Source organism: Pseudorasbora parva, chromosome 25 (genome assembly GCF_024679245.1).
Source record: "Pseudorasbora parva isolate DD20220531a chromosome 25, ASM2467924v1, whole genome shotgun sequence".
Taxonomy (NCBI): domain Eukaryota; kingdom Metazoa; phylum Chordata; class Actinopteri; order Cypriniformes; family Gobionidae; genus Pseudorasbora; species Pseudorasbora parva.
Window position 1 is genome coordinate 30,518,177 of NC_090196.1, and position 27,451 is coordinate 30,545,627.

At 38.5% G+C, this 27,451-nt stretch overlaps 2 protein-coding genes across 3 annotated transcripts; one reads left to right on the forward strand and one right to left on the reverse strand.

Moving 5' to 3' along the window:
- Positions 1 to 1,359: 1,359 nt before the first annotated feature.
- On the reverse strand, positions 1,360 to 10,938 carry ccdc77 (coiled-coil domain containing 77). 2 transcript variants are annotated; one of them, XM_067436222.1, is made up of 12 exons: positions 10,879 to 10,938; positions 10,313 to 10,362; positions 9,274 to 9,451; positions 9,042 to 9,184; positions 8,869 to 8,965; positions 8,688 to 8,769; positions 8,463 to 8,539; positions 6,827 to 6,975; positions 6,498 to 6,741; positions 3,471 to 3,599; positions 2,995 to 3,147; positions 1,360 to 1,911 (listed from the first exon to the last, which is right to left on the reverse strand). In XM_067436222.1, exons 2-12 carry the CDS (start codon positions 10,345 to 10,347, stop codon positions 1,765 to 1,767), a joined length of 1,434 nt encoding a protein of 477 aa, XP_067292323.1. In that variant the 5' UTR covers positions 10,348 to 10,362; positions 10,879 to 10,938; the 3' UTR covers positions 1,360 to 1,764. The 2 variants fall into 2 exon arrangements, with proteins under 2 accessions (XP_067292323.1, XP_067292324.1); XM_067436223.1 differs by having other exon boundaries at positions 1,362 to 1,911; positions 3,471 to 3,596.
- Positions 10,939 to 17,258: 6,320 nt separating this feature from the next.
- hdhd5 (haloacid dehalogenase like hydrolase domain containing 5) lies at positions 17,259 to 27,445 on the forward strand. The gene is made up of 8 exons (XM_067435710.1): positions 17,259 to 17,593; positions 18,612 to 18,830; positions 18,962 to 19,074; positions 20,976 to 21,069; positions 21,207 to 21,240; positions 21,324 to 21,498; positions 23,272 to 23,460; positions 24,925 to 27,445. Exons 1-8 carry the CDS (start codon positions 17,495 to 17,497, stop codon positions 25,340 to 25,342), a joined length of 1,341 nt encoding a protein of 446 aa, XP_067291811.1. The 5' UTR covers positions 17,259 to 17,494; the 3' UTR covers positions 25,343 to 27,445.
- The last annotated feature ends 6 nt before the right edge of the window (positions 27,446 to 27,451 follow it).

Here is a 27,451-nt window from a genome sequence, read left to right on the forward strand (position 1 = left end):
TGGTTTTGCTTCAGAAACAGCATTTTTGATATCACCCCACAAGTTCTCAATTGGATTAAGGTCTGGAGATTGGGCTGGCCACTCCATAACATTAATTTTGTTGGTTTGGAACCAAGACTTTGCCCGTTTACTAGTGTGTTTTGGGTCATTGTCTTGTTGAAACAACCGTTTCAAGGGCATGTCCTCTTCAGCATAGGGCAACATGACCTCTTCAAGTATTTTAACATATGCAAACTGATCCATGATCCCTGGTATGCGATAAATAGGCCCAACACCATAGTAGGAGAAACATGCCCATATCATGATGCTTGCACCTCCATGCTTCACTGTCTTCACTGTGTACTGTGGCTTGAATTCAGAGTTTGGGGGTCGTCTCACAAACTGCCTGTGGCCCTTGGACCCAAAAAGAACAATTTTACTCTCATCAGTCCACAAAATGTTCCTCCATTTCTCTTTAGGCCAGTTGATGTGTTCTTTGGCAAATTGTAACCTCTTCTGCACATGCCTTTTTTTTAACAGAGGGACTTTGCGGGGGATTCTTGAAAATAGATTAGCTTCACACAGACGTCTTCTAACTGTCACAGTACTTACAGGTAACTCCAGACTGTCTTTGATCATCCTGGAGGTGATCATTGGCTGAGCCTTTGCCATTCTGGTTATTCTTCTATCCATTTTGATGGTTGTCTTCCGTTTTCTTCCACGTCTCTCTGGTTTTGCTCTCCATTTTAAGGCATTGGAGATCATTTTAGCTGAACAGCCTATCATTTTTTGCACCTCTTTATAGGTTTTCCCCTCTCTAATCAACTTTTTAATCAAAGTACGCTGTTCTTCTGAACAATGTCTTGAACGACCCATTTTCCTCAGCTTTCAAATGCATGTTCAACAAGTGTTGGCTTCATCCTTAAATAGGGGCCACCTGATTCACACCTGTTTCTTCACAAAATTGATGACCTCAGTGATTGAATGCCACACTGCTATTTTTTTGAACACACCCCTTTCAACTAATTGCCCAATTGCACAGCCTTAAGAGCGTGCATATCATGAATGCTGGGTCTCATTTGTTTTCTGAGAATCTACTGAACCTACTGGTAACTTGTTTGCCACGTAGCAATAAAAAATATACTAAAAACCTTGATTATTCTGGTTAGTCACATTGTACTGCTATTATTTTGAACAAGACTGTATATATATATGTATATATATATATATATATATATATATATATATATATATATATATAATATATATATATAAATAAATAAAATGTAAATAATATAAAGTATACAGCTCTGGAAAAAATTAAGAGACTCTTAATTTTTTCCAGAGCTGTATATACTTTTTTTTAATTATTTTTTTTGTGTGTTTTTGATAGTTTTCATCAGATTCATCTGTATGTTTTAGTTTTTTGTCAACTGAAATATTGTAGTCTCTTCCAAACATTTCAGTTTTGTTTTTGTCTTGAGAATTAAGATAAATTGAGCATGAGCCTCATGTTATTCATCATTGTCTCAGACCAGTTCAAAAATAGTGATCACTTTTATAATGAATACAAAAAAAAAAATCAACCTTTATTTATCAAAAATAAAACACAACAGCACAAATAAACACTCAGTTCTAAGATGCCCAAATTTCTTCTGAAACGTTCATCCAGTCTTCTTCATACTCCAAATCATAAAACTCAAAGGAATGGATAGATATTTGGTCAAATAATTTGAGGAAAATAACTTGAGACCAATCATATCCATATTCCTACATCGATCCACATCAGCAGAATCTCAGATCGTTCTCCAGTTTGTAGATTTTGCCCTTCAGGTTCTTCAGCTCATCCTGGACCTTTACCGTGCGGCTGTTGGTCCGCCGCACTTCGTGGAGAATCGCCAGGTCTTGATTCGGGCCCACGTTCAGGGTCAACTAGTGAAAGAGACAGGTATAGATTTGCACTATTAATGATAATATGAATGACTAACGAATAGCTATATGTCTGCAAATTTCTTATACACTGATCAGGCATAACATTATGACCTGTAAAGTGAATAACACTGATTATCCCTTCATCACAGCACCTGTTAGTGGTGGGAAGTTAACATGTTGTCCCCTTTATGTGTTTGAAGTGTGTTTGAAGTGATTGTGTTTATGTTGCCACAATAAATGGGCAAGCGTAAGGATTTGAGCGAGTTTGACAAATTGTGATGGCTAGACGACTGGGTCAGAGCATCTCCAAAACTGCAGCTCTTGTTGGCTGTTCCCGGTCTGCAGTGGTCAGTCTCTATCAAAAGTGCTCCAAGAGGAACAGTGGAGAACCGGCCACAGAGTCATGGGCGGCCAAGGCTCATTGATGCACATGGGGAGTGAAGGCTGGGCCGTGTGGTCCGATCAAACAGACAAGCTACTGAAGGAGGCAGTGTGATGCTTTGAACAATGTTCTGCTGGGAAACCTTGAGTCCTGCCATCCATGTGGATGTTACTTTGACACACACCACCTACCTAAGCATTGTTGCAGACCATGTTCACCCTTTCATGGAAACGGTATTCCCTGGTGGCTAATGCTCTTGCCACAAAGCAAAATGGTTCAGGAATGGTTTGAGGAGTACAACAACGAGTTTGGGGCGTTCACTGTCAAATCAATCAAATCGAGCATCTGTGCGATGTGCTGAACAAACAAATCAGATCCATTGAGGCCCTGCTTGCAACTTTCAGGATTTAAAGGATCTACTGCTAACGTCTTAGTACCAGATACCACAGCACACCTTCAGGGGTCTAGTGGAGTCCATGCCTTGACGGGTCAGGGCTGTTTTAGCAGCAAAAGGGGAACTAACACAATATTAGGAAGGTGGTCATTATGATATGCTAAATCGGTGTATAATGATATCAGACAATTTCGCTGTTTGTGTGTAGCTGAAAACAAGCCAACTTGCCATGGTTTGCACAAATGTTTTTTAAGATGCGTATAGTATAGAAACAGTATAGAAGAGGCAAATGAGAGCGCTGACTGACTTTAAAGAGATGTTTCTCCACATCTTTGACTTTCTGCCGCAGGTGTTTGATATCGGTCTTGAATCCTTCCACCTCCATGGCCCGTCTTTTCTCCAGAGCTTCGTAGCGCTGAGTCATTAGCTGCAGGCGATTGGCCATCTTGTCAGAACGCTCCTAAACACACACACACACACACACACACACTCAAAATTCAGAATCTAGTTTGACATTTAAACAACCTCAACTCTTTAATAAAATATCAGAATGCTTTAAAATGTCAAATGCATCTCACCCTCGTGTCTTTATAGATATAAAAACATTTGTTTAAAAATAGAACATACTCTAAAAGGAAATATATAGCGTAATGTTTATGCCTTGACATTCTGATAAAAATCATTTTTAATGTGAAAACAATCCCATGCATACATGAGGGAGGGAAAGCAATCATTTCTGTTTTTCTTGTTTTCTTCTGGTGAAGTAGGAGTTTGTTTGCGTACTTTGAAAATCTCTCGACCCACGTCGCCCTCTTCTCTGATTTGGGACAGGTCCGTCTCCAGATTCACACACTGATCTCTGTACATGTCAGCCAGTTTATGAGCCTGTTTCAGTTCCTCTTGCAAAGCCTGCTGGGAAGGAAGAGACAAAAGCACTTGTGAGAGCTGGATAAAGACCTGAGAATATGATCTCTCACTAAAAACGAGTCTGTCCAGCGCAAAGACTATATATATATAATCTTTGCGTTATAAGCTCTTATAATTTTTTATTCTATATAAAATCACGGTTCAATATGAGCTTGTGAATTGGTTATTTTGTTTGTTTTGCATTTAATTAATTATTTCTATTTCTCTTCGTTTTAAATATTTCTCTCAGTTTATTTTGCCTCTTTTTGACTGTACCTGCGAGTCTACGCGCTGATATGAGCAAATATCCAATCATATGCACTAAAGATAGGGGGTGTTTAGCCGCGTTTTAAAGCCTTGCCGGTTAAACATTTCATTCACATTAGTTTTACATGCACCTTTCAAACACGCGATTACTGGACTAATTAGTCTTACTGGGCTAATACTGTCAGATACACACATTAACACAGTCGGTTATGTCTAAAGTTGAAGTAAAATCGCGTGTGTCTGTATATGAGATGCGAGCCGGTCTTAGCAGCGCAGCCTAGTTATTGTTAACGCTTGTCCTTAAAGAGTTAGGAAAAGCACCCTAACCCAATATTGCATATTGAAGACTATGTAATTTTTAATTTTAGCCTACATTTATTCATTCAATTTCATGCTTAAATGCTACTGTACAACTCTAAGCTGCCACTGTAAATCTTTATATATATTTATTTTATGTTATAATATACATAAGGAATGTGTACAAGGGTTTTTAAGTAAAGTTAAGTTTAAGTAAGGTTTTTCCGAGTCTTTTAAAGGAAGTGTATGTAAGATTGTGGCCAAAACTGGTACTGCAGGTGTACCCCTCTCCCCCTCCCCCTGACTCGAGGTTGCCAGATTGGCTGCAGGATCAGCAGGAACGTTTGTAGATCTGCAGCTGTGGAAAATAGAGCAGATCTGGCAACCCGGATGCCCAAACACTACTGACTTTGTGATTGGTCGATAGATGGAGGGCGGAGCTTCAGGCCAAAACACAACATGTCCACATCAGTTGAGGGCTGCAACAACAACTTTTAAATGACAATATCCTGGCCGGACTACTGTTGTCAGTGATATAAGTATTTGAAATGAACATGATTTCTTAATGTCTAGTGACATATCAGGGCCATTTTATGATTAATTGAAATACATTTCTTACATACAGTTCCTTTAAGTTAAATAAAGAAAAGAGTATTACAATAATAACATTTTCTTCTTAACCTCTTTCTGTTCTTGTCACGTAAGAACAGAATAGCAAAAAAACAAACCAACCCGAAAACCGTGGTTAAATAACGAGGTATGTATTGAACTGTGAACTAACTGTATTGTTGCATCCCTTATATATACAGTCTTGTTCAAAATAATAGCAGTACAATGTGACTAACCAGAATAATCAAGGTTTTTCGTATATTTTTTTATTGCTACGAGGCAAACAAGTTACCAGTAGGTTCAGTAGATTCTCAGAAAACAAATGAGACCCAGCATTCATGATATGCACGCTCTTAAGGCTGTGCAATTGGGCAATTAGTTGAATTAGTTGAAAGGGGTGTGTTCAAAAAAATAGCAGTGTGGCATTCAATCACTGAGGTCATCAATTTTGTGAAGAAACAGGTGTGAATCAGGTGGCCCCTATTTAAGGATGAAGCCAACACTTGTTGAACATGCATTTGAAAGCTGAGGAAAATGGGTCGTTCAAGACATTGTTCAGAAGAACAGCGTACTTTGATTAAAAAGTTGATTAGAGAGGGGAAAACCTATAAAGAGGTGCAAAAAATGATAGGCTGTTCAGCTAAAATGATCTCCAATGCCTTAAAATGGAGAGCAAAACCAGAGAGACGTGGAAGAAAACGGAAGACAACCATCAAAATGGATAGAAGAATAACCAGAATGGCAAAGGCTCAGCCAATGATCACCTCCAGGATGATCAAAGACAGTCTGGAGTTACCTGTAAGTACTGTGACAGTTAGAAGACGTCTGTGTGAAGCTAATCTATTTTCAAGAATCCCCCGCAAAGTCCCTCTGTTAAAAAAAAGGCATGTGCAGAAGAGGTTACAATTTGCCAAAGAACATATCAACTGGCCTAAAGAGAAATGGAGGAACATTTTGTGGACTGATGAGAGTAAAATTGTTCTTTTTGGGTCCAAGGGCCACAGGCAGTTTGTGAGACGACCCCCAAACTCTGAATTCAAGCCACAGTACACAGTGAAGACAGTGAAGCATGGAGGTGCAAGCATCATGATATGGGCATGTTTCTCCTACTATGGTGTTGGGCCTATTTATCGCATACCAGGGATCATGGATCAGTTTGCATATGTTAAAATACTTGAAGAGGTCATGTTGCCCTATGCTGAAGAGGACATGCCCTTGAAACGGTTGTTTCAACAAGACAATGACCCAAAACACACTAGTAAACGGGCAAAGTCTTGGTTCCAAACCAACAAAATTAATGTTATGGAGTGGCCAGCCCAATCTCCAGACCTTAATCCAATTGAGAACTTGTGGGGTGATATCAAAAATGCTGTTTCTGAAGCAAAACCAAGAAATGTGAATGAATTGTGGAATGTTGTTAAAGAATCATGGATCAAAAAAAAAATGTTTGTACAAAATAGTTTTGAGTTTGTACAGTCAAAGGTAGACACTGCTATTTTTTTGAACACACCCCATTCAACTAATTGCCCAATTGCACAGCCTTAAGAGCGTGCATATCATGAATGCTGGGTCTCATTTGTTTTCTGACAATCTACTGAACCTACTGGTAACTTGTTTGCCACGTAGCAATAAAAAATATACTAAAAACCTTGATTATTCTGGTTAGTCACATTGTACTGCTATTATTTTGAACAAGACTGTATATATAAAATAAAAGCTCAGTTTTCTGACCCTGATCTCGTCCCGGTGTGTCTGGCTGCTCTCGTGACTGTGCTGTGTTTTGAACAGGGTGTCTGCTGACGGACGCCGCTCGTGGAAACTGCGGTCCTCGCGCAGTCGCTCCTGACAGGAGTCCAGCTCTCGCAGCAGCCGGTCCTTCTCCACCATCCAGCTCTTCTCATGAGCTCGACTCTCGAACTTCAGCTGCAGGAAATCCCTCGTGCTCTCGTGCAGCAGATTCTGCGTGCGCTGGAGTCTGAGCGCACCAGATGAGAGAGAGTCACGCTCAACTTTGACACTGGCTTCAGGCTTTGTTGGAACAGAAGAAGGGATGAACTTACTTTTCGGTGAGGGCTGTGATCCTCTCCTGGTCCCGCTGGTGCTGAACCTGCCTCTCCTCCAGGTGAATGCGTCGGTCCTCCAGCAGCGCCTCCACCTGCTCTTTAGCCAGTCGCGTCTGCTCCTCCATCTGAGCCTGCAGCGCCTCCACCTGGACTCATGGAGGCAATATGCTCAGTGTTAACAGCACCAATTAACACTGAGCATTTCAGTGAATAAAAGCATTTAAATTATGAACTTATATACAGTATAAGCATGTTCAATTCTGATTAAATTTAAAGTGAGCCAATCAGCAGGAGGGGGTGTGTCCACTGGTGAAGGAAGGAGAGAGAGTGAGCCAATCAACAGGAGGGGGTGTGTCCACTCATGATGGGAGGAGAGTGAGCCAATCAGCAGGAGAGGGTGTGTCCACGCATGATGGGAGGAGAGTGAGCCAATCAGCAGGAGAGGGTGTGTCCACGCATGATGGAAGGAGAGAGTGTGAGCCAATCAGTAGGAGTGGGTGTGTCCACTCGTGATGGGAAGAGAGAGTGAAGCAATCAGCAGGAGGGGGTGTGTCCACTCATGATGGGGGAGGAGACTGAGCCAATCAGCAGGAGGGGGTGTGTCCACTGGTGATGGAAGGAGAGAGAGTGAGCCAATCAGCAGGAGGGGGTGTGTCCACTCATGATGGGAGGAGAGTGAGCCAATCAGCAGGAGGGTGTGTGTCCACGCATGATGGAAGGAGAGAGTGTGAGCCAATCAGTAGGAGGGGGTGTGTCCACTCGTGATGGGAGGAGAGAGTGAGCCAATCAGTAGGAGGGGGTGTGTCCACTCATGATGGGGGAGGAGACTGAGCCAATCAGCAGGAGGCGGTGTGTCCAATTATGATGGGGGAGGAGACTGAGACAATCAACAGTATGGGGCGTGTCCACTCATGATGGGGGAGGAGAGAGAGTAAGCCAATCAGCAATAGGGGGGTGTCTACCCATAATGGGGAGGAGAGAGAGATTTGAAGAAAGACTAGAGAGAGATAGCTGAGAGACATTACAAAAGATGAAAGATCAGAGGAATATCACTGGTTATGATCAGGCGACAGCTGTAGGATACTTTAAAAAGCTTTAAATCACTGGAGAGACCTCAGAGGGAAGGCCTGAAAACACATGCAGAGGTTACGTTTTTTCTGCTCCATTCGTGAGTTACATTGGTTTTGCTGTTTCACAGAACCAAGATATGCTGTTGTAATGTTATCTATAGTAACAGGACAGTTTTGTCTGGAGCAGCTGGAGATGAACAACAAAATCTTGTGTATATATTCTTGAGTACAGTTTCTTTGTCGTTCGTTCGTCACCTCCCATTATTTTTTTGCAAAGCATTATTTTGCTGTGCTTCAGCCATGATAAAGACACATCGACTCTTGTATTGCGTGTTTGTGCATTTTGGGGGCGGCGTTTGTTTGGGTTGATTTCAAATATCAACAGTGTTTCTCAGAAACTGCTAACTTTTGTTAAGCATTAAAAGACATTGAAGAAAGTTAATATTTAATAAATTCATACACAAATATAGTAAGTCTAGATTCTGATTTTTTCATCTGAGAGTGCATGCAAACACACAGACACATTAACTCTCTCTCATTCTCACACACTCACACACACACACCTGCAGCAGTAACGTCTGGTTGTCTCTCTTGTACTGCTCTGAACTTGTGCTGTCTTCATGTGATGATTTCTTGCTTGCTGTAGTTTGAAAAACACCACATGCTGTTAAAGTACAGCTATTCTCCTCTTACATAGACAAGATGGGTCCACCCATACAACTGCTAGAATTTAATCAATATTTTACTTTTACAACTAAACATTTAAAAAAGCAACCGTGAGGGCAAACCTTTTGCATATACAGCTCTTGGTTTTGCCATCTTTGATTCCTCATGTGATCTCGGCTGGATCTTCTTTTGAGGGATTGTGACCTAAATAAAACTGAATTCATGAGAACTTTGCGGACCGAAAATAAAGCATAATCCTTCACAGACGGCTATATAATATCAAAGCTTGGTATTCTTTTGAACCTTATTGGGAGGCTCGCGATGGAAGTACGTGATCTCGCCTGGATCCGGCCCCACCAGCGCTAAAAGATGCTGGATCTTTTTGCGGTCCTCCAGCTCTCTGTGACAGCAAACAAAGCCTTCAGCCTTGTGCTCATCTCAGTGATCACGCTTGTATAATGATATCAGACACAGACCTGATTTTGAGACGGTCGTTCTCGGCGTACAGTCGCAGCGCCTGCTCTCTCTCCTGGAACAGATACACCTGCATATCACTGAGAGCGTTCTGGAGCTCCGCGATCTCCTCCTCGCGCTGACGGACCTCCCACTGCAACTTGTGCTGCACAACAACACACACACACACACCGCATTACATGCAAACGCACCGACAGAGAGAGCAGAGACACAAGGCAGGTGAAGAGGGCTGACCTGCTCCTCTGCGGTGCTGCGGTACTTCTCCAGCATCTGCAGCAGGTCATCGTGTTCTCCATCAAACTGCGCCACTTTCTGCCGGTAGAACTCCAGCAGCTCGCGGGACGGCCGCAGGTACGCTAGTCGCTCGGGGATGGAGGGCAACGGGGACTCGAGCCGTGGCCTGAGCTCTGGACTGACCCCAACACAGACAGAGGAAGAGGACGAGAGCACCTTCAGCACTTAAAAGTCTGTCATTTGGGATTTCAGACATGCTTCATACATGCATGTGGTCAACTAGTGTCAAATATTGTTAAATAAATGCACACACTTTATTTTATATATATATATATATATATATATATATATATATATATATATATATATATATATATATATATATATATATATATATATATATATATAAATTATACATATAAAAAAGTGTATGTATATATATATATATATATATATATATATATATATATATATACAAACATTACATTTATCTATTTATATATACATATATTTATTAATTACATTATTATATTTTTTCACATACATGTTTTTTTCTATTGTCTATTGTTTCCATGCCAATTAAGCAAATTTTGCCCTCATGATCTCATTACCATGATACACAAAAATAACTTAATTCTCAAAAATTAATGATCTATAAATTGTCCATGGTAGTTTCAGTTTTTTTCCTTTATTTGTATCATTGTATTTCAAATGACTGCATTATACATGAGAATGTGATGGGAATCAGCAAGAATTTGTTTTTGTTTTTTTATAATCTCAAAATTTAAATTTGTAGTTGGATTATAATAATGAGAATTTGGGGGGTGGGAATGTAAAAATAATGAAAATAGTAATACTGGATAAAATATTTTTTCCCCTTAAGTCTTAATAGTCATAAAACTTTTTTCCCTTTGATTTCAGTATTTCTGTAAGTTCTCATATATATATATATATATATATATATATATATATATATATATATATATATATATATATATATATATATATATATATATATATAAACACACACGATATTTACCTTTTATGCTCTTTTGTAGGAGGAGAGTTCATCATCACAGTGTGTATGGCCTTAAACAATAAAAAATACTTTAATGTAGTGCAGTCAAATAACATTAAAATGGAAAATAAATAAAATAGAATATTTTTTTTAATTACATTTTGAGGTAATTTCACCTGAATATAATGAGCTGTAGGTGATCAAACTCTACTCTAGAATTACGGTAAATTTCAAGATTAAACAAAATCCCTGTCTGACCACATATGATCAGTACTGCACGTCTATGGTTGTCATGTAAACGGTGACGCGTTGCGGCGGGTAGTTTGAGCGAACAAATCGTCGTACATGTTTATTTGGACCAGTAAATTAACGATATGATTAAATGATCACTTTAGTTAGTTTGTTTATTAATCATCCTGTTAGATCTGCGGTAACGTTAAATAGTTATTGCTGTACAATATGAAAGAATAACAGTTGTAAATGGTCTAACTAACTGCCACTTCTAATATTTAACTCATGCTCACATTAATAAGTCACAATGAAAATCATATTATCGTGGTAAAAATACATGTTTGTGTATTAGTTACCTTCTGCGAGCGTTCACTCGATTCGCTTTCAAAACACGCCGGTTACAAACCGGAAGTCTGTGTTTAATGGAGCGCGTATGGCAAGCCGTATTAGTATTTATTTAATATGTACTAGATTGTATTGAATAAGATAACAATTGTTTTATCAGCTAATTAATATATCTCATATGCTTGTTTTAATGTCTATTGTCAGTATTAGCAGCAACAACAACAGCAAAGGCAGCAAACCCACTCAAGGATTTATTAGGAATATAGGATTTTTAAGATTTTAACCGGAAAATGGTTTTAAACATTAATGTTAAAAATCTGTATAATATTAATTGCTGTTGTTTTGTTTTTGTTTGTTTTTTGCTTGATTTTTTTTTTTTTGTTGTTTTTTGTATAAATGTAAAGCCACATTGGCATGGCATTAAATAAACTATACTGTACTGTACGAAACAGGCCACGTCGATTTTGAATAATGACCATGTCCTACACAGAGTTTACTATAACAGCTGTTCTTTACTATTCTGTATAACAGAATAAAAAGCCTCAGGCTGGGACACTTCAGTTTCTAATCCTAGAGTTATTAATTGGTACAAAGAAAATATTTGTTAAACTTTTGACATTAAAATGTTTTTTTTTCTATTCTGTTTCAAAACTGCATCACAGGATGGACGCATCTGCCCAGCTAACACAGTTACGTTGTGAAGACGTAACCGGACCGGACCATATTCGTCGTAGCGACGTACCAAATAACGTTCCAGTGACGTAACTTTGTGATTCCCATAATCGTCGTGGCGACGTTATAGTGGGACGTTGCTATAACGTGATGATCACGTCTCAACGACCAAACTGGCATGTTGTGAGGACGTAACCTTAAAGGACCATATTCGTCGTAGCGACGTACCTAATAACGTTCCAGTGACGTAACTTTGTGATTCCCATAATCGTCGTGATGACGTTATACTGGTACGTTGCTATAACGTGATGATCACGTCTCAACTACCAAACTGGCATGTTGTGAGGACGTAACCTCAATGGACCATATTAGTCGCAGCGACATACCAGGTAACGTTCCAGCGACGTAACTTTGTGATTCCTGTATTCGTCGTTGCGACGTTATTATGATATGTTGCTGGAACGTGGCAGGTACGTCCTAACGACCAAAATACCACGTCCACCTTTATTTGAATAATCTCACCTTTAGTCCGGGAAATGAAGATGTGCTTGGTCCATAACCTTGAAATCCACATAGAACTGATACACTCAAACATTTTTCTCTGCTGTAAAACCTTATTAATACATTTGTTTTGTTTTTAGTTAATATATTTAGGGATTATGTACTTGTAGATAATAAAAAAACGATACAAACCCCTATTAAATTGTAATAGAAAATGGCTCAAAACCACACTGCATTAATTTAATAATCAGCATTTATTCAGTGTTACTTTGTAGGCTACAAATATTAAGTCAACATTTGAACAGTGTAAAGTGTTAACAAATTATGAGTACAGAAATGTAACACATCCATTCATTAATCAAACAAAAAAGCATAAGCAATGTAACCAATTATTAAAATATTTTATTGTCTTATTAGGGATGGGAGTAGTTAAGGATTTTCTCACTTATACTTATCAATACTCATATTGGTACTACTCTCAATAATTTAGCACAAAAAAGACATGGAAAAAAAGATTTATCAGTTTCTTTATTATTACTTTTATTTGCAGAAATGTCCTGCATGTCCTGTGAGGCACCTGCTACAAATGTCTGGTGGTGATGTGCTTTATTGCTTCACTATCTGTAGCTAAACCTGAACAATGTGACAGTTACAAAAGATATATAGTCCTTGAGCTATAGTAAAAAAAGAGATATGTAAAAAAACACTACATAGAGTCCTAGCATCTTTTCTGTATTATTGGGCCAAAATATACATCAACAGGTTTTTTTTTTTGTTCAAGAAAATGAGCATGATGACTTTCTCAGGAAGAATCTGAGACCCCTCATTCCTGACTGTGTCCCAGCTGTGGAAAAAGCTTCAGACAGTGTTGATGAGGCCGAGGGAGATGGAGAGCTGTGAGAGAAGAGGAAGAGGGTCTTTCTTACCCCACCAGCGGAGGGCAGGGTCTTCTGAGGATAGGATAGGAGGATGGCCTCTAGATATTCACTTTGGATCTTTGTAAACTGAAAGCTGAAAAAAAAAAAAAGCCATACTATTGTAGGTGTATTGCTTTTTGTTAAAAAGGTATAATTTTTTTTTTTTTTTTTTTACTTACATGTTCTTCCTCCTCTTCATCCTCTTCCTTATCCCGAGCTACACTGTCACATCTTCATCATTTTCTGGCAGCTGAAACAGAGGAGAACCTTATTAATGTTGCTAATCTGTTTTTTATGCTTTTGAAAGAGTCTCTTTTACTCAACAGTCACCAAGGCTGCATTTATTTGATCAAAAATACAGTACAAACTGTAATATATATTTAAAGTGATAATTCACCCAAAAATGTCAATTCTGTCATTAATTCCTCACCTTATGTTGTTCCAAACCTGTAAGACCTTTGTTCATCTTCAGACACAAATGAAAATATTTTTGATGAAATCCAAAAGCTTTCTGACCCCTCCATAGACTGCAACACAAGGCCCAGAAAGGTAGTAAAAACATTGTTAAAATAGTCCATGTGACTCCAGTGGTTCAACCTTAATGTTACGAAGCAACAAGAATACTTTTTGTGTGCAAAAATAACTTAATTCCACAATTTTGATCTAGCCTGTGCCAGTCTCCTTTCCATTGTAATTATTGATGTCTACATCCTTTCTGGGCCTTGAAAGTGTTAATTAAATTGCTGTCTGAAGATGAATGAAGGTCTTACAGGTTTGTAACAACATGAGGGAGAGGAATTGATGACAGGATTTAAAGGTTTGGTTGAACTAACCCTTTAAATTGAAAACAGCTATTTTACATTGTATTATTATTATTATTATTATTATTAATTTAATATTCCTGTGATCAAAGCTGAATTTTCAACATCAATACACCAGTCTTCAGTGTTACATGATCCTTCAGAAATCATTCTCATATGATGATTTGCTGCTCACAAAAACATTTATGATTATTAGCAGTGTTGACAACAGTTGTGCTGTTTCATATTTTTGTGTAAACCATTTTTCAGGATTCTTTAATGAATAAAATCCTCATATTAGAATGATTTCTGAAGGATCATGTGACACTGAAGACTGGAGTAATGATGCTGAAAATTAAGCTTTCATCACAAGAATAAACTACATTTTATAATATATTCAAATAGAACCCAATTATTTAGAATTTTAATATTATTTCAAAATATTAGATTTTACTGTTTTTGTTTAATCAAGCAAATGCTATCTTGGTGAGCATTAGAGACCTTTTTCAAAGAAATGTACCAAAACCAAACTTTTGAACATTATTGTATGTTTGAGGTTTTACTTACTAGTCACATGGTTCATAATGCCAGGGTTAGGTCATCCCAAAATGAAAAATATCCCATGATTTACTCACCCCCAAGTCATCCCTAGGTTCTTCAGGCGAACACAATCAGAGTTATATTTTAAAATGTCCAGGCTAATCCAAGCTTTATAATGGCAGTGAATGTTGCTTCATTTTTGAAGTCCATAAAAGTGCATCTATCCATCATATTATTGCGCCACACAGCTCCGGGGGTTAATAAAGGCCATCTGAAGCAAAGTGGCATGTTTGTGTGAGAAAAATATCTATATTTAAAACTTTATAGACTAAATAACTAGCTTCCAGTGGTCAGCAATGCGCGAGTCGACTTGCGCTAAAAAGAATAACCATTGACGCATGCGTATTGACGAAAGCAGAAGTACAGAAATTAGAGCAAAACAAAACATAGCATGGGGGGGGGGGTCACCCTTTTTAGCGCAAGTCGACTCGCGTAGCCTACCGCTTATCACCAAGCAAACCAAGCAATATTCACTGCCATTATAAAGCTTGGAAGAGCCAGGACATTTCTTTATATAACTCTGATTGTGTTCATCTGAAAGAATAATGTCATATAACTTACACATAGGATGGCTTGCAGGTGAGTAAATCCTCACCATTTAAGAGATGTTGTCCGACAGGAGATCTGCTCCAACTCTGCTAACTTTACAGTGCAGGCTGCAGGGCATCAGCATGAAAGCATCAACAATTTATCAGAGCCAAATATATAAATTATACAACGCCAGGTTTATTAAAAGGAAAGAAGCTACAGCAAAGGTTAAATGCAGAAAAGAGAAAGAATGGGTTAAAATATTGTTAAAAATGGACAAGGTTAATCAATCACCTTTTTCAGTTCACCTGTGTTTTCAGCAGCTTCCTTCAGAAATGTTGGAAACTTGCTGGGAGCTTCACCTCTGTTGTAGAGGGGTTATTTTGTCCCTTCTGAAAATCACAGAACATTTTATTATATGTTAACACGTTTTTTTCGCGCTCCGTGTTAATGTTTTTAATGTAAGTGACTTCGTCCATTAACAGCAAACACATAACGTTAACGTTAGTTCAATTAATTAGCCACCTTCAATGACCCATTCAATTCCCAGAAGAAGAAAAAAACTTTATAAAACTATCAAAACCTCTCATTTACACATGTGATTCAAAGCCTAAACAAGAGATTAACTTTATAGAGTTAACGTTAGCCTCGTTAACTTAACTTACTGTTCGGAAAACGGTTGATGTGCTTACAGACTTTTTTTCCAAAGACTCTACATTTCTATAAAGTAAATATTCAACAGAACAGAAGCGTGTCAATGACACATAAGAAATGTCAGGAAAATGTCAGTAACAGTTGTGTGTATTATTTGTGTAACTTTAAAGACAACTCACCTGAAAGTATAGTGAAAACAACAACGACAGAGGGAGTTTTGCGGCTTGTCAGCTGTGTTGCTGCACCGTTTCCATGGCAACTCCGCGCCGCTCCAGTGTTTGACACATCAACACACCACGTCAAAGTCACGCAGCAAGAATTACATGAATAAAATCAAGAATAATAAATAATGAATTTAGAACTCATTTTGAAGTTCTATGACCCGCTCAGATGCAAAATGCTACTCCTGGCACCGCACGTGATAGTGGGACAATTGTGGCATTTTTTTTTTTTTGTTCGATTTTTTATTGTTTTTGCCAATACGATTTGCAAACATGGTGGATTCATTTAAAAAATATTTGATGAATTAAGTAAATGTCCCATATAAATCAAAATGGCATACATTTGATAATACTTGTAAATTAATAATGCAATTTGGAAAGTTATGAAGACCAGTGGGCCACGTCGCTACAACATTCTCCGTGGGATAAACACGCGACGTCTTTTTAGGACGTGCCCACAACGTTTCTGCAACTTTAGTCAAGATTTTAAAAAAATGGAACTTTACCACGACGTCCTTACAACGTTCTCTGTGGGATAAACACGCGACGTCTTTTGAGGACGTGCCCACAACGTTTCTGCAACTTTAGTCAAGATTTTAAAAAAATGGAACTTTACCACGACGTCCTTACAACGTTCTCTGTGGGATAAACTAGCGACGTCTTTTGAGGACGTGCCCACAACGTTTCTGCAACTTTAGCCAAGATTTAAAAAAAATGGAACTTTACCACGACGTCCTTACAACGTTCTCTGTGGGATAAACTAGCGACGTCTTTTGAGGACGTGCCCACAACGTTTCTGCAACTTTAGCCAAGATTTAAAAAAAATGGAACTTTACCACGACGTCCTTACAACGTTCTCTGTGGGATAAACTAGCGACGTCTTTTGAGGACGTGCCCATGACGTTTCTGGAACGTTAGCCAAGATTCTAAAACAATAGAACTTTACCACGACGTCCTTACAACGTTCTCTGTGGGATAAACTAGCGACGTCTTTTGAGGACGTTCCCACAACGTTTCTGAAACGTTAGCCAACATTTTTAAAAATGGAACTTTACCACAACGTCCTCACAACGTTGTCATAAAGTAATGTCACGCTGACCAAATGACGACTTACTGACGACGTTGTCACAACGTACTGTGTTTGCTGGGTGTATCGATACACATATCAGAAAGGAATGCATCACATTATATTGCTGTATTGATATTTTGAGCACAGCCCTATTTAAAGCCTTGTTCCATGTGCCCCTTTATACTTTGAGCTCCTGCCCTTCCAAAGGTCGCTTGCACGGCCCTGCCCTGCTTGTGCAATGTGCACTCAGAAAGTGCTCCTACTTTTAAAAAGGTACTAGTATCTAAAGAATAAACACTAGTAGCTAATGAAATAGATACTAGTGTCTAAAATAATAAGTAATGTATGAAAATAGATACTAGTACGTTTTAAGGATTAATTGTTGAAAAGGCTTGCCATAGTATGAGCGCGCTCTGAGCATGCGCATTGCGCAACAACAACAGCAGCAGCAAGCGCCTGTCTCTGTCAGTCCTATAGGCTACCCTTTCCTGCTGACACACAACACACATGCATTGATTTAGATAAGAGCCATCTTTAGAGCTAGAAAAACATGTTTGACACCTGCCGATAACATGTGGGCTAATGGTTAGCATCAGTGCAGGAGGAGTCATGCTCAGGTCAAAGTAGAAACGTTGTCTCGTTTCTTCGTGTATTTTTCCTCAGAGATGTTGACTATGTTTAGAATCGGCTGGAGAGGCGTGAGATTGAGCAGGAAAGTCACTAATGCAGCTGCTTTTGCGCAGACGCAGCGCCGCTACACCACAGTGAGTTCATACTCATTATTATTATTAATATTCAGAATTTAACTCTCATAAATAATACTCATGAACCAACTAACACCCCAGACCACAACAAAATGAGTGGTGTTATGTGTTAGCTTTGTTGTTGTTGTTGTTTTGAGTTTCTGGTCAATGTTGGGCTGTGTTTCAACACGTTGTGAGATCAACTCTATTTTTGGGCCAACAATAGTGCACATATTATAGTGTATATCAGACTTTAGTTTAGGGTCCAATTCTCACTATTAACTATTAACTACGATCTTTAGCTCAATAAACTCCTAATAACTGCTTTTAATAGTATGGTAGTTTAGGTATTGGTAGAAGGATTAAGGGATGTAGAACAAGGCATTAATTTGTGCTATAAAAGTACTAATAAACAGGCAATACCATGTATTGTGCATGTTAATAAGCAAATAGTTAATAGTGAGATTTGGACTCTAACTAAAGTGTTTACACACACACACACACACACACACACACACACACACACACACACACACACACACAATAGTTATTTTGACAGCCATTCATATTATTTTTACAGCCATCATTTATATCTAGAAAGTAAATGCAACCTGGATTTTCACCTGAATTACTTTACTGTGGGATGTCTTCCCCTTAATAGTACAGCAAATGAGTGGATGTACTCAAGGTTTCACTTTCCTTTTGCAGGAAATGAGAAAACAGTCTAAAGTTGGGATGTTGAAACACCTTGTCATTAGGGAATGGTTTGGAATTTGAGTCTCAATTTAATCTGTAACTTGAAGGTTGTAGGTTCAAATCCCAATCGAGACAAAACTATCACTGTGACCTTGATCAAGACATTTGACCTTAGATTCCTCCAGGAAAACCGAGTGTTATGTGTACAGTTGGTCACTTTTTCCTGTTTATAACTGTAAAGCTGCTTTGAATTCTGTATTGTATAAAGCTCTATATAAATAAAGGTGACTTGATGAAAAGTGTCTGCTAAATGAGTACTAACAAAAGTTTTTTTTGTTTCGAGGATGTTTGTGAGCCGGACCGCAGCTTGTTTGGGCTTCTGTTTGACATTGATGGAGTGCTGGTACGTGGACGGACACCCATCCCTGCAGCTAAACAGTGTTTTAGAAACCTGGTGGATGGCGATGGAAAATACAAGGTTCCTGTGGTGTTTGTGACCAATGCAGGGAACGCCCTTCGGCAAACCAAAGCCGAGCAGCTGTCTCACCTTCTTGAGGTTGAGGTGAGACACCCGATATTAGGTGTTGCCAGAAATATAACCTTCCAGACTGCTCCGTTTGCACTGTCGGTAGTTTAAACACAGCATTTGATTTGTCCGAGAGTAAGACAGGGTAGTTTGATTTCTCCAAACAGGTGTCTCCAGACCAGGTGGTGCTGTCCCACAGTCCTCTGAGGGTTTTCACCCAGTTCCATGACCTGTGCGTGCTGGTGTCCGGACAGGGACCAGTGGTGGAAGTTGCTCACAAGTATCCTTAACCTTGATATAAATTACTATAATTATAAAATTGTATATATATATATATATATATATATATATATATATATATATACACAAACACATACACAAAACATATGACCAGCTGATGTGAGTAATGCTGATTATCTCTTCATCACGGCTCCTGTTAGTTGGTGAGATATATTAGACAGCAAGTGAACATTTTTTCCTCAAAGTTGATGTTAGAAGCAGGAAAAATGGGCAAGCGTAAGGATTTGAGCGAGTTTGACAAGGGCCAGATTGTGATGGCTAGACGACTGGGTCAGAGCATCTCCAAAACTGCAGCTCTTGTGGGCTGTTCCCGGTCTGCAGTGGTCAGTCTCTATCAAAAGTGCTCCAAGGAAGGAACAGTGGAGAACATGGGCGGCCAAGGCTCATTGATGCACGAGCTACTGTAGCTTAAATTGGCACGTACAAACATTGCCACGGAAGTGGGGTATAAAGAAAAAAGATCACCCATATTCCTTTTTTTTCTCCTTTTTTTGTTCCCAAAAACTTATGCCAGGAGAATCAGCAGACAATGTCGATTGTGTTCCATTTGTTGTTCTCAAGTCACATTTGATGTAGCAAGTCTGTGAGATCTCGTCTTACTGTGAAAATCTTACTACAATCGACAGGTGTGTTTTCTTGCGGTCGGAACGAATGTGTGCATTCTGAGTAGCCTAGAAATCTAGAAGCACCCTAGCGGCAGCAAATCTAATTTCCCGCGAGTGTCGTCTAGCAACTCTCAATTCACTTCTGAGCTGTAAATGCCAAACTCTGGTCGGGCCAATCACATCGTCTAAAGAGTCGGTGGGCGTGGCTTAACATTATGACGGCAGAGTTGCATTTGCGTGCTTCTAGTAAACACAGAAACTGGCGAACGGCGGTCTTTCGAATCAGCTTTGACCGCGACTCTGGAAGACTTGGAGTTAAGCTTTTCTCTGAGAAAAGAACAAAGAACGGCACTGAAGTCATTCTTAAAAAGGGAAGATGTGTTCGGAGTTTAGCCGACCGGATACGGTGAATGGTTAATCTGTCAGCAAGCTCTGTTTCACCTTCGTTGCTCTGGTATGTTGTAGCTCTATAGGCTTTACACCTATGGTGTGCATTATTTTCTAAGAATAAGATTGTCAATTATTCTCCTTATACTATGGTAACCACATCTCAAGACATTGTCCATATATGACTAATTTGTATCGCATCTCTTCCCAAGCCTCCGTTGCTGATTCCAAAATGTAATTTTAGAGTTGGTAACGGAGGCTTGAGTCACTGAGTCACTGTCACAGAGAGAGAGAGATTAAGCTATGTGAATTATCTGAGTCTGTGCATCTCTCAATATCCGGCAGGAGTTTCTCTGTAATGAAGGCCAGCTAATAGTCGCTGTGCGAGCAACCCTCGCTCCTATGATCTCAAGAGACGCTCTAGCAACTGGTGATAGAAGTTACAGTCTTTAGCCTTGTTAGAGCGTCTGACTCTTATGCCGGCAGTCCTGGGTTCAAGTCCCGCTTCGAGCGAGGGGTTACATCTCTACTAATAGTGGAACTGCACGTTTATCTGCTTCAAGAACAGCGCCGTTATGTGTGTGTGTGTGTGGGCTGGTAATCCCTACGTTATGGGGACAAAATGTCCCCACAAAGATGGCAATATCTGAAATCCTTGTCCTTGTGGGGACATTTTTTGGTCCCCACGAGGAAAACATCTTCTAAATCATACAGAAGGAGTTTTTTCAAGAAAGTAAAAATGCAGAATGTTTCCTGTGGTGGGTAGGTTTAGGGGCAGGGGCAGTGTAAGGGGATAGAAAATACGGTTTGTACGGTATAAAAAAACGGTTTGTGTGTGTGTGTGTGTGGCTATATCATGATATAATGTCCTTGACAAAATAAACTCTAGTGTTGGTTTCAAGAACGTCGTGACCATTGACATGCTAAGGGAGGCGTATCCTCTCCTGGACGTGGTGGATCACCATCGCAGACCCAAAGACTTGGTCAGTAGAAACAATAATGTCTGAATATGTAAAAAATCAGGAGAATTTAGCATTTGTTATTACTAGCTGTGTTTATGAGGCAAGTGTCAATCTTAAGCGTTGAACATTGACTGTATAATGTCCTTAATATTCCTTAGGTTCCCTCATCTAAAAATGTGCCACCAATTGATGGTAAGTTTCATTCCACCTGTTTCACTTTCTGCTCTGGCTGAGATCTGAGTCCGCTCACGTCTGTTTTTACTGTCACTTTAAAGCTGTCATCCTGTTCGGTGAGCCTATCAGGTGGGAGACAAACATACAACTGATCGTTGATGTGCTCTTGACCAATGGGAGGCCAGGAAACATGGTGACATCACTACATTACCCACACATCCCTGTGCTGGCCTGCAACATGGATCTGCTGTGGATGGCCGAAGCCAAAAACCCTCGGTTAGTGTCAGGAAGATTTTATTCAGCAAGGATGCATTAAATTGATTAAAAGTGACGGTAAATGCAATTATAATGTTACAAAAGATTTCCATTTCAATTAAATGCTGTTCATTGAACTTTCTAATTATCAAAAAATCCTGAGGAAGAATACAACAATTTTGAATTAAAAAATCAGAGGACTGGAGTAATGATGATGAATTCAGCTTTGATCACAGGAATACGTTATATTTTGACATGTATTCAAATAGAAAATTCTTCTTTTAAAATGTGCAATTGTAGAAAATTTTAATTTTTTCTATATTTTTCATGAAATAAATGCAGGTGTAAAACCCTAGCATTTGGATTTGATTTAGAATAAACCATGACATGTCCGATTACTAATGATGCGTGGTAAGTACTAGTTTTACTTATTTTAAATTGTAATAATATTTCACAATATTACTGTTTTACTGTTTTTTTGGTCAAATAAATGAAGCCTTGGTGAGCAGAAGAGACTTTATTAAAAAACATAAAAAATATTCCCAACCTTAAAGCTACACTGTGTAACTTTTTTAGTTTATTCTTAGCTAAAAACACTTAGTTCTTTCAAATATATATGTGCTCATTAATGTATATTTACTTCTTTCAAGTAATAAAGTATTCTCCTAAGTTTATAATATGCCATTGAAAATACATACGGGTGAGGGGTTCGAATGCCGGTCGCCATGTTTCCCCTCCATCTTGAAAGTACATTAGCCAAAGAGGGACATACCCGTAAATTCAAGCTTCGCCTTTCGCGTTTTAACACTCGATGGCACCGTGTGGAATGTGAAGAGGGGGATTGCCATGTTTATCTTGGACTAAATTGGCCACCGTAGGAGTTAAAACGAAATCATAATTGAGAGGAACAGAAACTATTATTCACTGGATGGTCATATACCTTTACACCGCTAGATGGGGGAAAATATCACACAGTGGAGCTTTAAACTTTTGAACTCTAGTGTATATATTTCAACATAGAGTCCACATATTAAAATGTACTCTATTAACACATACTTCAGGTCTCATTGGGCTTTATTAATCATTGCATGCTATAAAAAAATATTTGATTCAAGTCTAGAACAACTTTCCTTTTGGTAATGTTAACCAATCGCTATAATAGCTTTTTAGTAATTGTTTTATGCCAACGTTGTAGGTGATGCAGCCCACTTTACACCATAATAATAGGTTTATTTAATAAGAATGCTTATTTAATAATAATATGTTTATTTTTATAGCGCCTTTCAAAAACCCACGCTCGCTTTAAAAAGTATTACAATAGTACAATCAATAGACAAACGTAACAGTCCGCCTGCTTATTATTACAAATAAACAAGCAGATGGAGACAACGAATAGTTACAGATAATTAACATAAGTTATAGAATCACAGAGAACATTATAAAGTAATCATATAACATAAAAATGAGAAAGTGATCGATCACTTGAAGGCAGGGAAGTAGAGAGGAAAATTATTATGTACTGAGCATAGAGAACAGATGAGTTTTAAGTTAGGACTTAATGGTCTGGAGAGTAGGGGTGGTACGAAGATTAAGGGGCAGCTTATTCACATCAGTTCTTGATTGATAAACTGTCAATCTCTTTTTAGTTTAATATCCTGCTGCACTCAGAAATTAATCAGAATACTGAAATAAAAAATGAACTGCAAATGCCATTTTATGTTGACTTAAACAACGATCATGTAAGCAGATTTTCAAATACAGAATTAACCAGGATTGCTGTTGATTTGTTGCTAGCTTCGGTCACGGCATGTTCCTCGTGTGCCTGGAGAGCATCTATAAGAAGATAACGGGCTGTGAGCTGAAGTACGAGGCTCTGATCGGGAAGCCCAGCGTTGTGACGTACAACTACGCCGAACTGCTCATTAGACAACAGGCCGAGAAACTGGGCTGGACCCGACCGGTCGAGAGACTTTACGCCATTGGGTGAGTCATATTGATTTGCTTTGGGCCAAATGAATATGCATGAGCATGTTTTAAATGGTCAAATTTCATTGATCTCAGAGCTCAATCCTGAACAGGGCTTGGCACTTCGGTTGCACATTACAAAAATTACTGGAGCAATAAAAATGTGTCCAATAATGTGTTTTTTCTAAAATGGATACAAGGATGTATTTATAAGCAAAATTATTATTTTTTTTAGAATACTAAAAATACACTAAATATTTAAATATTTCTGCTTCAAACTATTTAATAATTATGTAAATATTTATAAATATGAATGTGTATATATATGATGTACACCATGATGTAAATATTGTTTTCCATCCCCAGATCAAGAAATCTGTCATACCATTTAAGACATTTATGACCTTGCATTTCAGAAAACTGCATTTTTTTAAACTTTTGAAGTACCTTTAGGGACTTTTATTTGCACACATGCTCCTAAGTCACACGTTTTTATAAAAATATTTTGTGTCACAAATGCAAGTGAAACACATTGACACTGCCTGCTTTAACACGTAATAATTTTTGTAAAATGTAATCCATATATATATATATATGGCGGGTATGCATAATGTGAGAATTTTTATTGTCTACAATTTATTATAACCTCTTAAAATGATCAAGATGTTTGTTATATACCTTTTAAGATATTTATGACCTTACATTTCATAAAACTTTTCACACATTTTTAGTCACAAATGCAAGTGAACACATTGTCACACTGCCTGCCATAACACACATTATAAATTGAATATCGATGAATCCTTATTAAAGCTAAGTCGAGAGCAGTGAGTGATTTTCTCTGTTTTGTTCTTTGATTAACATTAATGACAGACATCAGCAGGTTTAATAGGCCGCTGTCACTTTAAAGGGGTGGTTCTGTGTTTTTTTTCTAGGCTTGGTTGTGTTTATGGGGCGCAGTATAACATGTCTTAATACTTTTTTTTTTTTTTTACGCTGTATTTTACTTATATTTGACCTTTATTCCACACTGCTGTCTCCACTGTCCTTTGAACGGCTCGTTTTGGTCATAGCAATGGTCTTAGATTGGTTAGATGGCCTAATGTAGTTTCCTGTATTTTTATTGGCTGAAGTGCCAAGCACAGGTTGCCGGAAGCCACGCCCGTTCCCATTACGGCAGAAGTCACATCTGCGGAGACTAGCGAGGGTTTATGATGTCACCAACCAGGAAGAAGCTCGTTGTAGTCCAAACCGGCCGTTTTTGTAGGCAATAAACTGCCATAACTTTAAAAGACAATATCTCCGTTTGCATTGAACTTTCAGCGCTGTAACTTTGCAGATACTGTTCATGCTCAAGCAGCAACATTACACACTAACTAAAGTTAAAAAAGTCAAAGCACATGCAACCACTCCTTTAAGACCTGACACACTCTTGACTCTTGACACTCTTGAATGTTTGATGGACATGTATCTCTCTCATAGTGACAACCCCATGGCTGATATTTATGGTGCAAACCTGTACAACCGCTACCTCAAAGCGATGCATCGCAGCCGTGCACAGGTGCAGGCGCAGGGCGGCTCGGCCAGCCAGGTGACTGGAGACCTGGCGTGGGAAGCGTCCGACGATGCCAAAGGCTCCGGACAGGTGATGGTGGGCGGCTCGTTCGATCACCGTCCGCCTGAAGGCTGCAGCTCCATCCTGGTCTGCACGGGCGTCTACAACCGGGACCAACAGGACTTGCCCACCGACCCCGAGCAGACGGTCACGGAGCAGCAGATTTTCCACGGTCACCGGGACTTCCGCTTCGACCCCAGCCTGACTCAGCCTTCCTTCATCGTCCATGACGTTCGGGATGCAGTGGAGCTGGTCTTCCAGGTGGAGGGTTGGCCGCTGCAGTAATCCGCTATGGTCGGTGCGTCACGACACCTCAGAACAGAATCAGTCCTAATCAGTGAATCTGCCTACACTGGAGGTGTTAGTGGCGCCTTCTGATTTTTTTATATTTGTCTGCTGCGTTTATGAACATGCTTCAGAACTACTTGAGCCTTTTGATTTTGCCCGTCCATTTTATTTGTTAAATAATTACACTTGCCATTTTTTGGGCCTGCCCTCTAATTTAAATAATGTTTTGCTTTTGAACAAATATATGGAAGTCCATTTTAACATATATAAGGTAATATATGTAGAATTGTAAATTTTCTATTTTCATTAGTCTAGCGATGTATGATCATAACGTATGTATGAGTACGATGTACTGTTCGGTTTATTTTTAACGGAACCCTGTTAACATAAAAAAATATTTTTATGTAACTACATACATTGAAGCCCTTTTCTACTTTAGAGTAAAAAATGGTGATTGTGACTTTGCAATTGCTATATTTTTTTGCTCGTAATTGCAAATTGAGACTTTATATGTCATAATAGCCAAGTTTCCATCCACTTTTTGCGGTTTTGTTAACAACAAAGTGAATATGCGTTAAAAAAAGATTGTTTTTTCCATCCAATTGGCATTTTCCCAATAAAATGTGTTTGCATAATGACGGCATCTCTAAAAAAAAAAAAAACCTGTACTGTTGCATAAGATTTGTTGTCTTGCTAAAAGAATTTGCTCTTGGGTCGTTCCCATTCATAATTTTGTGTATAAAGCAAATTATATTTTATCTTTGGCATCACAAATATTTGTAAAATATGAGACGATTGAAATTCACCCATTTAATGCTTACTATTTTCACGAATAATAGGCCTATTACTAAATTAAGAAATATTAATCAGAAGATCATGGTGAAGTGGGGACAGCTTGTCACATACTTTGATTTTAAGGCACTATATTTTCCTCATCCATTTTAAAACAAAACTTTATTATATATTATTATATTGTATACATAAAACAATTTGTATTCATGTTTTTTTGTTCTATATAAATCAATCAATATTTAGAAACAGGTCCAGTTAGATATTATATACTTATATTAGTTTGTAAAAAACAGACAAAATTACAAAAATGTTATTCTTACTAATAGTATAGTCGTTTAATATACAATATGGCTATAATCAGTTGAATGCGGCTTTGAACTACAGAGAAACTGCTTTAATAGGAGCAATTTGTTTCCTTTAATTGATCATTTTGTCATGTGACTTACATTTATTTGCGTTAAAGCACTTTTTTTCTGCAAAAAGTGTTTCCAAATTCGTTTTTCATACCATTTAAAGTATCGACCTAGAATTTATACGCTAAAGTTAAACGGAAAAATGATCGATAATTGGCATTTCCATCAGCTATATTGATACACATTTTGAAGCGCTAAACCTTCTTTTGCACACACACAAAAAAAATGGATGGAAACCTGGCTAATGTCACTTTACATCTTACAATGCAACTTTGTCTTATTTCTTAAACTGTTTTCTTATCCTCTTAAACTCTGCAAACCTTGTACAGGGACTAGAATGACATCATCAAAAGTATATACTTTACATTTTTAAAGTCTGTGGAGGAGCTCTGACATCACATGTCGGATACCATTTGAAAGCTTAGAGTCTCTACTTTCTGGAGATATGTATCACTTTGGCATTTGTTTTACGATGCCAAAGTAACTTGTGTACAATAAATGACTCTGGTACCATTTCTGCCCGGATATGGCCTACCCAAATTGAAAAGCTTCCCATACACACATCCAGTGGTCTAAATGCTCTAGCACCCTGCAGACCGTTTCGGATGTTTCCACTAGATGGCAGCACATACTGGAAAAAAAGATTTTTGTCTGCATGTATGCAAGATTTGTCCAAATGGATCTGAATGGTGGAATATGACCTTTTTATGTAGTTTCCGTCTGTAGGGTGCTAGAGCACACAAGTCTACAGCTCAGACAACTTATATGTTTATCACTTTTAGCAGTGTTTTATGTAACTTCAAAGGGTTTCCTGTAAAATGACACCAAAATTATGTATTTAGACCACTGTATGTGGGTATGGTAAGAATTTAGGTAGGCCAAATCCAGGCGGAAATGAGCA

What these genes read in the sequence shown, in the direction of transcription:
- hdhd5 (XM_067435710.1), top strand. Translation starts at nt 17,495, where the DNA reads ATGTTGACTATGTTTAGAATCGGCTGGAGAGGCGTGAGATTGAGCAGG. An exon ending in AAATGTGCCACCAATTGATG is followed by an intron (nt 21,241 to 21,323) that starts GTAAGTTTCATT and finishes GTCACTTTAAAG; the next exon opens with CTGTCATCCTGTTCGGTGAG. An exon ending in GCCGAAGCCAAAAACCCTCG is followed by an intron (nt 21,499 to 23,271) that starts GTTAGTGTCAGG and finishes ATTTGTTGCTAG; the next exon opens with CTTCGGTCACGGCATGTTCC.
- ccdc77 (XM_067436222.1), bottom strand. Translation starts at nt 10,347, where the DNA reads ATGATGAACTCTCCTCCTACAAAAGAGCATAAAAG. An exon ending in ATCGCGAGCCTCCCAATAAG is followed by an intron (nt 8,770 to 8,868) that starts GTTCAAAAGAAT and finishes AGTTTTATTTAG; the next exon opens with GTCACAATCCCTCAAAAGAA. An exon ending in AAGAGCTGTATATGCAAAAG is followed by an intron (nt 8,540 to 8,687) that starts GTTTGCCCTCAC and finishes TTCAAACTACAG; the next exon opens with CAAGCAAGAAATCATCACAT.